The following is a 14679-nucleotide window of genomic DNA, read 5'->3' as shown; positions in this document are numbered from 1 at the left end:
TGGCACGTAAGGGGGCAAGAGACATGACAAAAAAACTGAAATGATCCATCAAGAAGTAATGATGGGGAGAGCTGGAGAATGAGCCAGTCCAGCCAGCCAGAGATTACTGGAAAGAATGAATGTACAAACTGTTTGGAAAACACTTCAAAAATGAAAATCTAGTTGATATTTTACTTGGGAAATAAATAGCAACTTCAAATTCTTTTCAAAACACTTACCTCTAATGCCTGCATTCGTTTTAGAAGCACTTTGTTTTCAACATTCTTGATCTTTTCTTCATAGAATTCCAAAAATGTCTTTTTGTAAACTAGTTTCATATTATACTTCTTTGCCATTCTGTTAAAAAAAAGAAAAAAAAAATTGTGATAGCGAAGTAAAAACATACAGATTTTTAATAATCTGAACTTCTATGCCACAGTGACATCTTCAGGTTTCAAATAAAATAACCACTCTTCTTAGAAATGAAAACACATTAATACAAAATGTGTTCATTCATTTTACAAGTTATTAATCAATAAATCCTCAAAAGTACAAAGCCCTCAACTAGGAGCTTTGGGAGATATACAACAAGTATAAAGTATAAACTCTACTCTCAAGGATATTACATTGGAGTACACAAATTTAAGCACACAAGGTACTTAAACAGGATATTTCACTCTTCAGAATTTGTAAAATACTTTGTCTAACCTCCTTGTTTTATAACTAAGGCCCAGAAAGGGAAAGGGAACTAGAAATGGGAAACACCCAAAATGTTAAAGAAATCTGAGGGCTTGAAAGACAAGAGACAAGCCAGGCTAACAAAAAGGATGAAATTATATCACTTGAAGTTGAGTAAAACAGTTTAAAGAAATAAAAATGCTACTTTTAGAGAAGTAGTAAAATGATGGTACCCATTAATCACCTCAAGGTTGAAGATAGGAATATTTCCCCCCCAAAAAAATTCAGCTAAATCAATAGATTCTAAAATCTACAATGAGCTACCATGTAGTCAGTCCTATCACTAAAAAAAAGAAATGAAAGTTGTGACTCAAAAAATAAGGTATTAACTGAAAAGTTGATTTCCTTTCCACTAATTTCCACAAGTCAAAGGATTTTCAAATGAGAAATGAAGGAATATTTAACTTTTGCAAAGTGTTTTAATTAAACTGTCAAATATAGCAATATAGCTTCCACATCATGCTTGATATTTTCTCAAACCTTTTTTTTTGGGGGGGGGGGTATCTTTATCTCACCCGTGCTGGAAATGCCAATAATCACTCACAGGCCCATCACTACTGATTTACATGGCATGGGAGTTTTGACCTGCTCTGTTTCTGACCTGGGCCAGTTTTGTTTCTCCTTGGGCAGCCTCGTGGTTCTCTGCTCCAAGGACTCACCATATTAATGCTGAACTTACTGTGGACACCCAACTGGCTTAGCCCACTGCAACTCAGAAGTCCCACGCTCAAAAATCTGCTGGCCTCAGCTTCCTTGGTAGCAGAGACTACAAACTTGTGCCAACTGACCTGGCATTTACATTTTCTACCCATTACCATAGGGAGGCAGCTAAATAAAAAACTCAACTAGTTTTCAAGTACCCTCCCAAAATCAAAACATAAAATTTTTAAGTGTGAAACTTATCCATTGTATACTGTGCTTATAACTTTCCTTATGCTAATGACAAGGATCTCAGCACAAATGCCTGCAAAATAACTACAAACAGTATATAATTTTTACTTGCAGAAATGTTACTGAAAATTAAACCATAATTTTATAAGCTACTTACCGTTATATTAAGCTATAAATAAAAAAAAAACCCAGTAAACAAAAATCAAGAGTAGTTAATGGAACTATTAAAGAATCTAATTATTCTTCATGTAAGAAAACCAAACAAACCAAAAAGAAAGTACTAAAAGAAATGTTTCAGAAAACTGGAAGCAGTAAAACTTAGAACTATGCTGAAAAACTAGAACTCTAAAATTCAGATGGTTTATACTAAAGTTCATTTTTGCATGACATCACAGGGATCTCCAATGCTTTGATACAGCTAAGACTTTTTTTTTTTTTGGCTTTTTTTTTAGTGAGGCAATCAGGGTTAAGTGACTTGCCCAGGATCACAGAGCTGATAAGTGTCACATGTTTGAGGCTGCATTTGAACTCAGGTCCTCCTGACTCTAAGGCCAGAGCACCATCTACTTCACCACCTAGCTGCCCCTTAGATCAAAGACTTACCTGGTACACCTCCAATCTAAGTTAGTTGCCTTCAACATTCACCCCCCCTGCATGATTTACCTGAATTCCATCAGAGACAGGAAGACAGCCCACATAAATGCCCTCTTCCTCCTATTCTAGCACTTTAGAATTAGTACCCTACACTCCCCACATGCCACTTCCAGGTTCTCCATCTACCACTCTCACTCAGTAATCTGTTCTCCTTTAAAGTTCATTCAATCCATATTGATTAAGATTCTGGTGGCTGCTGGCCTCTAAGACACGTTTCCCTCCTTCAGTAAGTAGAGTTTCTCTCCTCCCCAACTCCTACCTTCGTACTAAGGGACTTCAACATATATACTGATAATCCCTCAAATCCTTCAATTGCTTATTTCCCATCCAGCCCACCTCAGCTACACAGAGATAGTCATAGCCCTGATCTTGCCATCACCGCATTAATGAATTCTGAAATTCCTTTATCTGATCATAATCTGTTCTCATTCCACTTGTATTTCTGCCTTGCATACCTCGTAACCTGTTCTTCATCCTCACTATGACCTGCAATCTTTCAACTGTTCAGTTGTTTCAAGTCATCCTCTCTGCACTGGCTACACTTTCCTCCCTTCTTCATCTTGATGCCTTTGTGAACCAGTTCAATGCTGCACTGTTATTTTCTCTCAAGTCCCTTGTCTCCCTATCCTATTGCCAATCTTGCCCTACCAAGTCTCAACTCTGGACCACTCCCATCATCCCATCGCTGCTCTTATGTTCTGCTGAACAAAGCTAGGGAGAAATCATAAAATCATTCTTTCTGACTGGGTCCACTACAAATTTATGTTACATAATAATATCAACTAAGTCTTCAATGAAGCAATGCAATCCTTTTAAACCTCTCTAATCAAGTCACTCTCCTATTTACCACATTTACCTAAATCTTTTCATTCTTCTTCAAAACTGGCATAGCTCCACCAACCCCCCAAAAACCTTGCTTTATATTTTACTGAAAAAACTATGAAGCCATTCACCAAAGAATTCTTCTCATCTCATATCCCACCCCCGTATGCTACTATCTTCTCCTTTAACCCTCACATAAAGAGATGGTTCTTTTACATGCACACATGATCCCACCTTCTCCAGCAGATCTATCACTTCTCTCTAGATTTCAATGACAGTGCTTTCTCCTGGTTTTCCTACTGTCTGACCATTCATTCTGTCTCCTTTATTGGATCCTCACTCAAGCTACACCTATTAATCATGGGTGCTTCCCAGATCCTCTTTTTTGGGCCCTCTTTTCTCTCTCTCTATATTAATTTGCTTGTTGATCTCATCAGCTCCCAAGGTTTCAACGATCATCTCTATGTGGTCGATTGTCAGATGCATCTGTCCAACCCTAACCTGTCTCCTTATCTCCAATCTTACATCTAAAACTGACTATTAGAAATCCTGAACTATTCCCTGTAGACATCTTTAATTCAACATGTTCAAAACAAAATTCACTGTATTTCCACCCAAGCCACACCTCTGTCTAACTTCCCTATTACTGTGAAGGATAGCATCTTCCTGGTTATCTACGCTCACACCCTAGCTGTCATCCTTGACTCCTCACTTTTTTTAATCCTCCCTCCTTCATCCAATCAGTTGCCAAGTCCTATGGATTTTTCCTTCTTAACATGTATGCCCCTTCTCTCCTCTGATACTGTCATCACCCTATCCTTATTACCATCACCAATCCTTATTACCTCATACCTGCACTATTGCAACAGCCTTACCCTGCCTCAAGTCTCTCCCCATTCTAAACCATCCTCTGCTTAGCTGTCGAATTGATCTTCCTGAAACATGCATCTAACCATGTTATTGCTCCATTCGATAAATTTCAATGGCTCCCTATTACCTCCAGGATAAAACACAAAATCATTTGTTTGCCTTTTAAAGCTCTTCATAACCTAGCCCCTCCCACCTTTCCACACTCTGTTATCTAATGACATTGACTTCCTTGATATTCTTCACATGAAACACAGCATCTACTGACTCAAAGCAGTCCATAATGCCTAGGATCCTCTACCTCTCCATCTCCAGCCTCCTAGGTCTTAGGTCTCCATCAACTCTGAGCTTAAGTCCCAACTTCTGACTTTCCCAGTCCTCCTTAGTCTTAGGGTCTTCCTTGTGGGATTATCTCTAATTTATCATATGTGTGTATATGCATATGCATATGCGTACATGTGTGTGAGTGTATCTTGTTTGTACTCCCAATTTATAGAGAGTGTATGTGTGTGTGTGTGTGTGTGTGTGTGTGTGTGTGTGTGTGTGTACCTTGTTTGCACATAGTTGTTTTCATGCTGTCATCCCCATTAGAATGTGAACTCCTTGGGAAGGGGACTGGGTTTTGTTTTGTTTTGTTTTTTGCCTTTCTCTGTATTTCTTGCATTTAGCACAGTGGTGTCTGATAGCTCAACCTGAAAGCAAGACTTCAGCAAAAGTCTGCCAATGAAATGTCATTCTTCCTCACAAAAAAAAAATCAAGATCTCTACTGTATTAAGATTAGCTTTTCTAGTCAAATCATAATTTCATGAGAAGTTTTACAACAGTAAGCAGTACAAAGTACAACTCAATCAAATTCAAACTAGCATACTTACTATGAGTTTGGAAATAAGACTACATTCGTGATTTCCCCCTATTTTCAAGAATACTTTAGTTATCTCTTCCCCAAAAGTGGTACCAACTTTTCTAACTAGAACAGCTAGCATTTATAGAAATGGTGCTTTAATACTTGCAAAGTGCTTGACAAATATTAACTCATTTTATCCTCAAAACAATTCTGAGAGACAGTTGTTAATATTTCCATTATACAGACAAGGAAGCTGAGGCAGAGATCAAGTGATTTGCACAGGTCATAAAGCCAGTAAGTGTCTGAGGCTGGATCTGAAATCAGATCTCCCCAACTTTAGGCCCAGCTGCTCTATCCACAATGCCACCAGCTCCCTCTATCTAGTTTCCTTACCATCTACTACCCAAGCTGGTAGACAACCTTCTGTTATACTAATTTTATCAAAGCAGACTCTCAAATGATTTTCCCAACCCAATTTTTCTTATCTAAAGATTCATCCTTCAAACTACTGCCAAACTACTCCTCTTCGTGGCATTGATTATGTTGTTCCCCTAATTCTCTATCTACTACATAAAATTTAAATTTCTTATGACATTCAAGCCCCACTGCCCTAACCTGGTAATACTCTCTACTTCTCCAACCTTATTTCAGATTCCCTTCCAGTCTGCCATACTCCAATTCAACTAGCTGCCAAACTATCTACTAACACTATGTATCTAGCATTTACACCTTCATTCATATCACTCTCTTTGTCTGGAATGACACCTCCCCTGCCCTCATATGATCTTTAAATCCTTCAAGTTCATCTCAAAAGTTACCTACTCCATGAAACCTTCACTGATTTCGTCAGTCAGAAACAATCCTTACTTTCTCTAGTCTCATGCTTTGTACGTCTGTGTTGTTCTTATTATAGTCTCTTCTGAATTACAGTTACTATACAGATAATGTGGACGATAAACATAATTTGTCTTGTGTGACATTCTCCTTGCTAAAGTGTAAGCTTCATGGACCATGTTTCAATTTTATTTGTATCTCCCCAAGCACCTAGCACGGTATTTTGTCACAATGTAAGCGACTGATAAATGGCTGCTGATTTAATTTTAGGAAGTCAAAGAGAAGCAAAAGAGCAAGGCATCATAAACCTGTTGATACTAGTATTTTACAAATAGTTACTTTTCTATTTGTAAGGCTATACTCTTCATCGAGTCCCACTTTTTTCCCCCCAACACTAGCTGAATACAAATAGCACTGTTACCCATATTCCCTCACCCACTTAAGGCAGTAAGAGAACAGAAAAGGATAAATTATGAAAGTCTTACTCAATAAGCAAAGGAAAATAAACCAAAAATTCTGGAACATCCACAACGCCTTCCAAGTTGAAATCATATTTGCATCCAAATAAAGGATATTTTCCCTTCTTCTGAAACCTTACAGTGTAGACTTCATTTCCAAATGATTCTGTTTCTGATGCCTCAAGCCGTTTTCTGTAAGTTACCAAAAAAGATAAAATTAGATTGACAAATTTATTCTAATCATTCATTTGAAAATAATAAATCTCACAAAAAGCTAATAATTTAATTAGTTTTGTGTATACTGGTTTTGTGCTACTTTCAGAGGCAATATAGTTGAATACCAACTTTATTACCACTAAAAATATTAGAGGCAGAGATAATACTCCAGGTCCAAATGGCTTCAATCTCTCCTACATTTGATCTACAGGCAGAATGGCACTACAAACTCCAGTTCTGTACATGAGCAATCCATATAAACAGGCAGGTCACGAAAGTTTGTTTTCAGTTCAGTATTTTAAATTTGGGAGATAGAAACAATGTTATAAAGGATAAATTAGGTTGTGAAATGAGATAACAAAACTAAATAACCCATAATTATACCTTAAGTGTAGTATAATTTCAAGTATACATAACCACTGTTTTATAACACTGTTCCTATAAGAAAACAGGTTCTGAAGGGATATCAGGAAAGGATCTGCCCCACAAGCGACCAGTGATGGAGACAGGTGTCAAGTTCCTATCATATGAAAAGGCTGATAACTTTTAAGCCCCAGTAATTTGTCAAAACTACATCCACATAAGAAAAAGTAACATTCGAGGTCAATGATTAACCCAGTATTCTCAATCAAGAAACAACTCAAGATGATTCCATCTAAACCTCTATCCTGGGATCACATCTTGTCCTTTAAAGCCACTGCTTTTACCTTTGCCTAGAATAAACTCTTCCCTCAACCCATTCTTTTACAAATCCCATCTTCATGACGTATTCTCAGACCTCAACTACTATGGTACTTCTATGCAACTCAATTACAGTTATAATTAAGTGATTATTATATCCCCCGTACTGTTATATATTGTTCACAAATCTACAACTTGTCTTCCTGATATGATTTTAAACTTCTTGAGGTCAAAAACTGTGATATGTTTATTTTTATCCAATACAGGAATCTAGCACTATATCCTGTACATTGCAGGCACCCAGTAATATTTGCAAATTGACTGGGTGGTCAACAGCATTAAGTGTTAAGAGGACATAAAAAAAGAAGACCAAGAAAAAAAGTCACTGGCTTTGGCAAGATCATTTGGAAATCTGAAACCATTATAGACAATTCAATAGCAGAGAATAAAACTTAGATTTATTATCTGCTTCCAGCATCCAAGTAGATTTTCTTTATTAAACGACATCCTGGGTAGAATGGTGTTTTATAATAAACAACAGATTTGAAATCAAGATGATCTGGGCTGGAATCCTGTCTCTGCTACTTACTACCTGTGTGACCTCTGGCAAGTCATTTAATTTCTCTGGGCCTCAGTTTCCTTTCATCATGACAGAATTAATATTATGATACAACTTGTCTAATAACTTTAAAAGTTTATAATGCACCTTCTTTTAAAAAGTCACTAGTTTATTTGAGGCTCACAACAACTATGTGAGAAAGGTACTACAAAAAGTAGTTACTACCTTTCCAATTATCCATGTTTACAATACCCACCAGTCATCTTCCACTTTACAGCCACCCCATATATCCAATCAGTTGTCAAGATTTCTCAGGTCTATCTAATATTTCTCACATCCATTCCCATCCCTCCATTCACTGGACAACACCCCAGTCCAGGCTCTCATCACCTCTCATGTGGGACATTACAACAGAACACTAACTGGTCTCCCCATTTTAACTCTCCCCTTTTCATTTCATCCTCCACAGAGCTTAAGTAATTTTCTTAAAGTGCAAGTGTAAATATGTTCTCCTCCTGTTCAAGAAATTTCAGTGATGCCCTATTTCCTATAGGGTCAGACCCTTAGCACTGAAAGCCCTTCACAACCTTGCTCTAAAATGCATTTCCTAGCTATTATTATGCATCACTCTTCACACACTCTACAGCCACTCAACAGTTCCTTGTACAAAACATTCCATTCTCCACCTTTATGCCTTGGCACACATTACCTGTGCTTGGGAAGCCCTCCTTAGTCACCTATTCCTCCTTGTTTCCTTCAAAGCTCAGCTCAAACACATCCCCCTATGTGGCTCCTTTACTGATGTCTTCAGCTTATGATGCTTCCCTACAAAAATTACCTTGTATTTACATGTGTGCAAGTTATCTTCTCCTATAGAAAAGAAGCTCCCTGAGTGCAGGGATTGCTTAATTCTTTTCTTTGTAATCCCCAGTGGGCAGCAGAGTACCAAGCACACTGCTTAATTAATACTTGCTGATGATTCTTCTCGTTACAAAAGAGGAAAAACATGCTTAGAAAGTGCTGTTCAATGGGGGGGGGGGGGGGGGGGGACTGGCTCTAGAATCAGAAGACCTGGGTTCCAATTCACCTCTGACACTACCAGTGTGACATGTGGGAAATCAATCAACAAAGTCCCTACTACATGCCAAGTTTGGGGGATACAAAATACAAAGACTGAAATATCCCAATTCAAAATGAGCTTATATTCTAAAAGTCACAACCTCCCTGGGCCTCTGCTTCTTCATCTGTAAAATGAGAGAATGGAACTAGATGCATATGATGTCACACTCAGTCCTAGATCTACACTCTCTATGAAAAATTAAGTGACCTGCCCAGAGACACACAGTTATCAAGTGCTAGAAGAGATGAAACCAAGTCTTTCTGATTCAAAGTCCAGTCAATTGTCTATTATATTACACTACCTTTCATGAACTAACAAATACAGATTAATAAAAATAATATGAAGTTTATGGGAAGCCAAAGTATCTTACAACCTGGGGAAATCTGACACCGTTTGGTGTATCTTCTTTCAAAATACTTAAAACAAGTTCTGCCTTCATTTAATTCTTAGCATGCAAATGTAATTGCTATAAGTGTTTTCTAGATAGCTCTTCTTTTTCTTCTTCTTTTTTACCTTGAGAGCAAAAAATAAAAGAGCAGCAGAGAGACAGAAAACAGAAAGGAAAATACAGGGAAGATACTCAACAGAAATGAAGGTGAAGGTCAGCTACAGTAGAACTAAGCACAAAGCAGTTTTAATTTCAGTTTTACTGGATATGCTGTTTTTCACTGTAAGTCTATATATAGTAATGGCTGTTAAATCATGTCATCCTGATTGTGGCTCTTCTGTACCTGAATTCTTTTTTTCTGGCTGCTTACATATTTTTTCTTTGAACTAGAAGCTCTATATTTTGACTATAAGGTTCCTAGGGTTTCTTTCAGGAGGTGATTGGTGGGTCCTTTCTATTTCCACTTTGCCTTTTGATTCTAAGCAATCTAGGCAGTTTTTGTTTTTTATTATAGTACTATTTTTTAACATTTGTTTTCTTTTTCTTTTTTAATTTTGAGTTCCAGATTCTCTCCCTCCCTCTCATCTCCTCCACAACCCACTGACAAGGCAAATAATATATCAATTATACACATGAAATCAGATAAAAAATATCACCAAAAAAAAAAAAAGGCAAAAAAAAGATGAGAAAACTATACTGCAATTTGAACTCAAGTTCATCAGTTCTCTCATTGGAGGTGGATAGCATTTTCTCATTACAAGTCCTTTGGAATTGTCCGGAATCATTGTGTTGATCAGAGTAGCTAAGTCTTTCACAGTTAATCATAATTACAACACTGCTGTTACTGGGCACAATGATCTCCCAGTTCTTCTCACTTCACTTTGCATCAGTTCATACAGGTCTTGCCATGCTTTTTTTCTCCCCCCTGAAAACACCACCCTTGTCATTTCTTATGCCACCACAGTATTCCATCACAATCATATGCCACAGCTGGTTCAGCTATGCCCCAACTGATAAGCATCCCCTCAATTTCCAATTCTTTGCCACCACACAAAGAGCTGCTATAAACACTTCTGCACATATAGGTCCTTTCCCTTTCTACTTGATCTCTTTGGGGTAGAGACCTAGTAGTGGTGTTGCTGGGTCAAAGGGTATGCACAGTTTTATAGTCCTTCGGGTATAGTTCCAAATTTCTCTCCAGAATGGTTGGATTAGTTCACAACTTCATGAACAGTTCTAATCAATTTGCTATAGTGATATTCTACAAACTGTGCTCTTTTAAATCAGCAAACTGAGGCTCAACACATAACTATTCTAAGTGCATATTCTAAATAAAGATCTGATGACTTATTTAACTAATGCCTTTAACTAGAGCAATGAGCATTCCTGAAGTCCAAAGCCACAATGCTGCTGCTTGCTTCTGAACTTGTTCCTCCCTAGGTGTATGGCCTAGGGCCCACTCCCAAGAACTCTACTGGATCTTTGACCTAAGACTGAGTAGCAGGTAACAAGGCTATCAGCTTGCCCTAGTGTACAGTCAATCTCTCTGTGAGTGCTGGAGTACTCCACATGGATAAGCCTGATCAAAATCCCTCTTCCCATTCCCCCATCCCTAATATCTGCAGATCTGTCTGTCCCCCTATGCCGATGAGGGTTGAAAAAATGACACTGACTTTTTCTTGGATTTTCCTATCAGGATTATGTCTGGTACATTTTATAGATCAGTTCAGAAGAGTTGGGGGGAGGGGGGGGTTACTAATCTACTTTACATGCTCTACTGACTTTCCCACTTTCTTCTTTCAGTTAACATGACTACAGTTCAGCAGAAATGCATCTTGAAATGTAAAGGGCATGCTTTGGTTTTAACACTTTTCTACCTTTAATTTCCCATTGACTTCTCTAAAATAAGAATGTGGTTAAATCAAAAAATAAAAAGAAAACCATTAGATGGCTTCCTTCCTATATAAAGAAATCTCAGAGTTTCCTTTGTTTTATCACATGTCAAATGATGAGACTAGCCAAGTGCATGAAATCTGACACATATCAAATAATCAAGGAAATATTACAACATGTCAATAAAACCAAAGATAGTAAGCAATCACACAAAATTTCTAATCAATTTCCTATATTGATATTCTACAAACTGTGCTCTTTTAAATCAGCAAACTGAGGCTCAAAACGTAACTATTCTAAGTGCATATTCTAAATAAAGATCTGATGACTTATTTAACTAATGCCTTTAACTAGAGCAATGAGTATATTTCTATTCCATTTGTTAGATCTTAATACCACAGAACATTAACAGAAAATCATGCTGAAAAACAACATGTTTAAAAGTGTACATATTCTGGACGTTTCATAAACGATCACACGCAAAAAAAAAATACTTACATGAGCTCAAAGCTATTTGGTGTAGTACCAATAAAATATCCTCCAGGGCAAAGTTTCTCACAAGCATTTCTGAGCATCATATCAGCCTGTTCATAAGTCTCAAATGAATAATGATATACAAACTGACAGCTGCAAATGTCAAAGCACATCTCTGGATCACGAAATTTATCTGCCAAGAGCTCCTGAAACAAATTCAAACAGGTTAAGAATTCAAACTATAAAAGCCTAGACATAAAACTTTCTCCAAATTGAAAACAGAATTTGAGAGTCTAGAAGGTAAAAAATTTCAAAAGCTTTCCAAAGAACTTAAGAAATATAAATCAAACACTGCAACAATATGAGAAGAGACTAGGAAAATTACTATTTTAGAAGATAAATTGTTAATCAGATAAACTTTCCAAATTGTAGTTAGAGGGGGAAAGAAGAGATTGTTAGAATCACTCTATTAGAAAGGATATTAAATAAGCTAGAAAATACCCAATGGAGGGGGGACCACAGTGCCTTACAAATAGGCACCTGAATGTTTGCTGAATGAACAACCAAGATAGGAACAGGGTTTAATTAAATGCATGCCACACAAGTATAAGATGAAGGAACTGGGGATGATCACACTGAGAAGACTCCAAGATATAATAAAAAGAAATTTTTCAAGTATCTGCAGGGTTATCATTTGGAAAAGAACAGAATTAGGACCTCTTCTGCCTGACCCTAGACTGGGCAGAAATAAGAGCAAAGGGTAGAATATGCAGAGGCACATTTGGGGGAGATTTAAGAAACAACTTCTACTAATGAAAACAATTCAGAGGTTGTATGGGCTGTCTTCTTCACCGGAAATCCTGAAGCAAATGCTAGATGAACCTCTGGGTCAGGATGTTTTGAATGCATTCCTGTCCACAGATACTACTACTACCTTGCTCAGACTAAAGGACTCGGGATGATGTCCAACCAAGGTTCTACGTGAGATGATAAATATCAGAAGTTTATACAATGACCACTGAATGGTAATTATTCTGTCATCAATGATTTCCCCTTGTAAGGTTATTATAAAAATGAATTTAAGGTTTGAAATGGATATGACTGAGGCAAAAAAAAATCTTCAAAGAATATAAAAACTAAAGTACAATTAACTTGAGATTATTTAAATAACTGATAAAACTTAAAAATACTAAAATCAATTCCAGTGTTGGGACAACACTTAAAACAAGAAACAATACCTTTGAGCTGTCTGCAGTTACAAATTCTGCACTGAAAATGTACTCATGGTCACGACAGTGATTCTTCATGTCAGCATAGCGCTGCTGACACTGTTGGATGGAAACATCAGCAATATCTACACGGAAAAGCTTCCAATTAAAAGTTATTACAGATCAAAACAAAGAGTGATAGCAAAATGTAGAGGCAGAGTGATGACACAAATCTCAAACAGTAATCTTAACTGTGAATCTTGGTATATAATATAGCTTGGGTACAAAACCAATTCTATTTCCTTCAAAATAAAAAAGAGGAAAAAGCCTTCATTCTTATGCAAAGTTTATTGATTTTTAAAAAGGGACAAGAAGTTCTTAAGAGGCAAAGCTTACTATTTAAGGACTTAAAAGAATCAGCACAGAAAATATGAGTCTTGGTTTCAAAGACTACGGTCCAATCAAAGTTATAGTAAATAGGAATTTGCTGAAGAGGAAAGCATTGTGTCAGTCTGAATTCCAATAGGACATTCTCTGCACAGTATTCATTACCCCATTCTCACAGATATCCACCTTTGATTATATTCTGCTTAACATCACCATTCTTCACAAAACTACTAAAATGATCTTCCTAAAACATGAGACTGTATATAAGTTTGAATTGTCAAAACAGTGAGTAGTTCCTTGATACTTTCAACACAGAATTACAAACCTCTGAGCCTGGTTATTTTTAATCCACCACTATGTGGCTCCAAACTACCTTTCTACATTTCTTTATCTCTTGCCTCTGTCTGCCCTCTATGTTTAGAATGCAATATTTCTAGTCTTTACCTCTCTGAATCTTTACCTACCCTGTCCCCAAGTTGCTAGTGTTCTCTTCCTCAAATGATCTTGCATTTATTAAATAAGGTGTTCTCTTTCCCAGTGGAAATGCTAGCTCTTTAAAGGTAAGCAGGGACTATCTATCATTTTTGTCTTTGCCTCAACAGAGCCTAGTATGGTACCTTGAATGTAGATAGTAAGAGGCTAAAAGTTCAATTAAATAAAAAATCTTAAGGCTAAACTAATCTCTAACTTCTTCATTATTTACACCATCTCCTTTTGCCATTGTGACCAATGGCATGCGTTTACAACACATCTGGCTATGCCTGAGAATTTAGTACCAGGCCACAGAAAAACATAAATGGCCCACAATGGGAAAAAAGTTATTACTTTTTCAATATCTTACTTTAAAAGCATCCCTAAAGCCTTAGTGTATTAATTGAAAGTACATTAGAGTCTCACTATAACTTGGTCTCTGTGATTCATGTCTTAACATTTTAATTATGAGGTCCTTGCATCATTTCCAGTTACCTGACTCAGCAGAACTGTTTCTAAAACAATTTATTTCCTCTTACCAGTACAAACTAGTTTGCTAATTTTGCCCTTTTTCCACTTGAGCAAATCTCCACCTTTCCCACATCCCAGGTCCAACACAGTGATGTCACGTTTCTTTTTCTGTCGCACTTTTTCTAAAAATTCCCCTGAAAAGAAAAAAGAAAAAGTAAACCAAATACTTCACTTAACTTTTGCTAAAGCATTGATTGTTAAGAACTTTCACCTGTAAAAGACACATGAATCATTACATGTTTAATTTGCAACTGAAAAATAAATTCAAAACTACAAAAATAAAGTTGTCCCTAAATGGGACAATTAAAAATCATGTGTTTGGGGGAAAGCATTTTGAAAAATTGTCTTAAAATTCTCTTCAATTATATACATCTCAAGTCATGATGTGTAAAATGATTATTTTTTTCCCCCAAAGTGAGGGAAGAACTAGCAATTCATGAATTGTGTTTAAATCTTTTACTCCCAAAGCTATATTAATACTTAACTAAGGACTTCTACTTCAACTCAGTCTTTTGTAAATCAAAAGTTATGACTTCAATATTAGGTTTGAATTTTTAAAAGTCTTATTTTTCAATGGAAATAGGAGTTTTTCCAATGATACTTTCATGTGTTAACAGTCTGATTAAAGTAGGAGTCTCCTGGGAACAGAATGAAAGCTAAAGA

At 36.7% G+C, this 14679-nt stretch overlaps 1 protein-coding gene across 2 annotated transcripts in view; it reads right to left on the bottom strand.

The window, feature by feature from the left end:
• The window catches only part of RNMT (RNA guanine-7 methyltransferase), a 36176-nt gene that overhangs the window by 10969 nt on the left and 10528 nt on the right, over positions 1-14679 (bottom strand). For both annotated transcript variants that reach the window (XM_027852342.1, XM_027852341.1), the window contains exons 4-8: positions 14025-14150; positions 12658-12773; positions 11444-11625; positions 6116-6280; positions 219-336 (exon numbers count right to left, since the gene is read on the bottom strand). In XM_027852342.1, coding sequence (XP_027708143.1) covers positions 219-336; positions 6116-6280; positions 11444-11625; positions 12658-12773; positions 14025-14150 — 707 coding nt within the window. The remainder of the gene's footprint in view (positions 1-218; positions 337-6115; positions 6281-11443; positions 11626-12657; positions 12774-14024; positions 14151-14679) is intronic.

The sequence above is a fragment of the Vombatus ursinus genome, unplaced genomic scaffold (assembly GCF_900497805.2).
Source record: "Vombatus ursinus unplaced genomic scaffold, bare-nosed wombat genome assembly UNPS02009573.1, whole genome shotgun sequence".
NCBI lineage: Eukaryota > Metazoa > Chordata > Mammalia > Diprotodontia > Vombatidae > Vombatus > Vombatus ursinus.
Note: the sequence above shows the minus strand (reverse complement) of the source record. Positions and strands in the feature narration are given on the sequence as shown.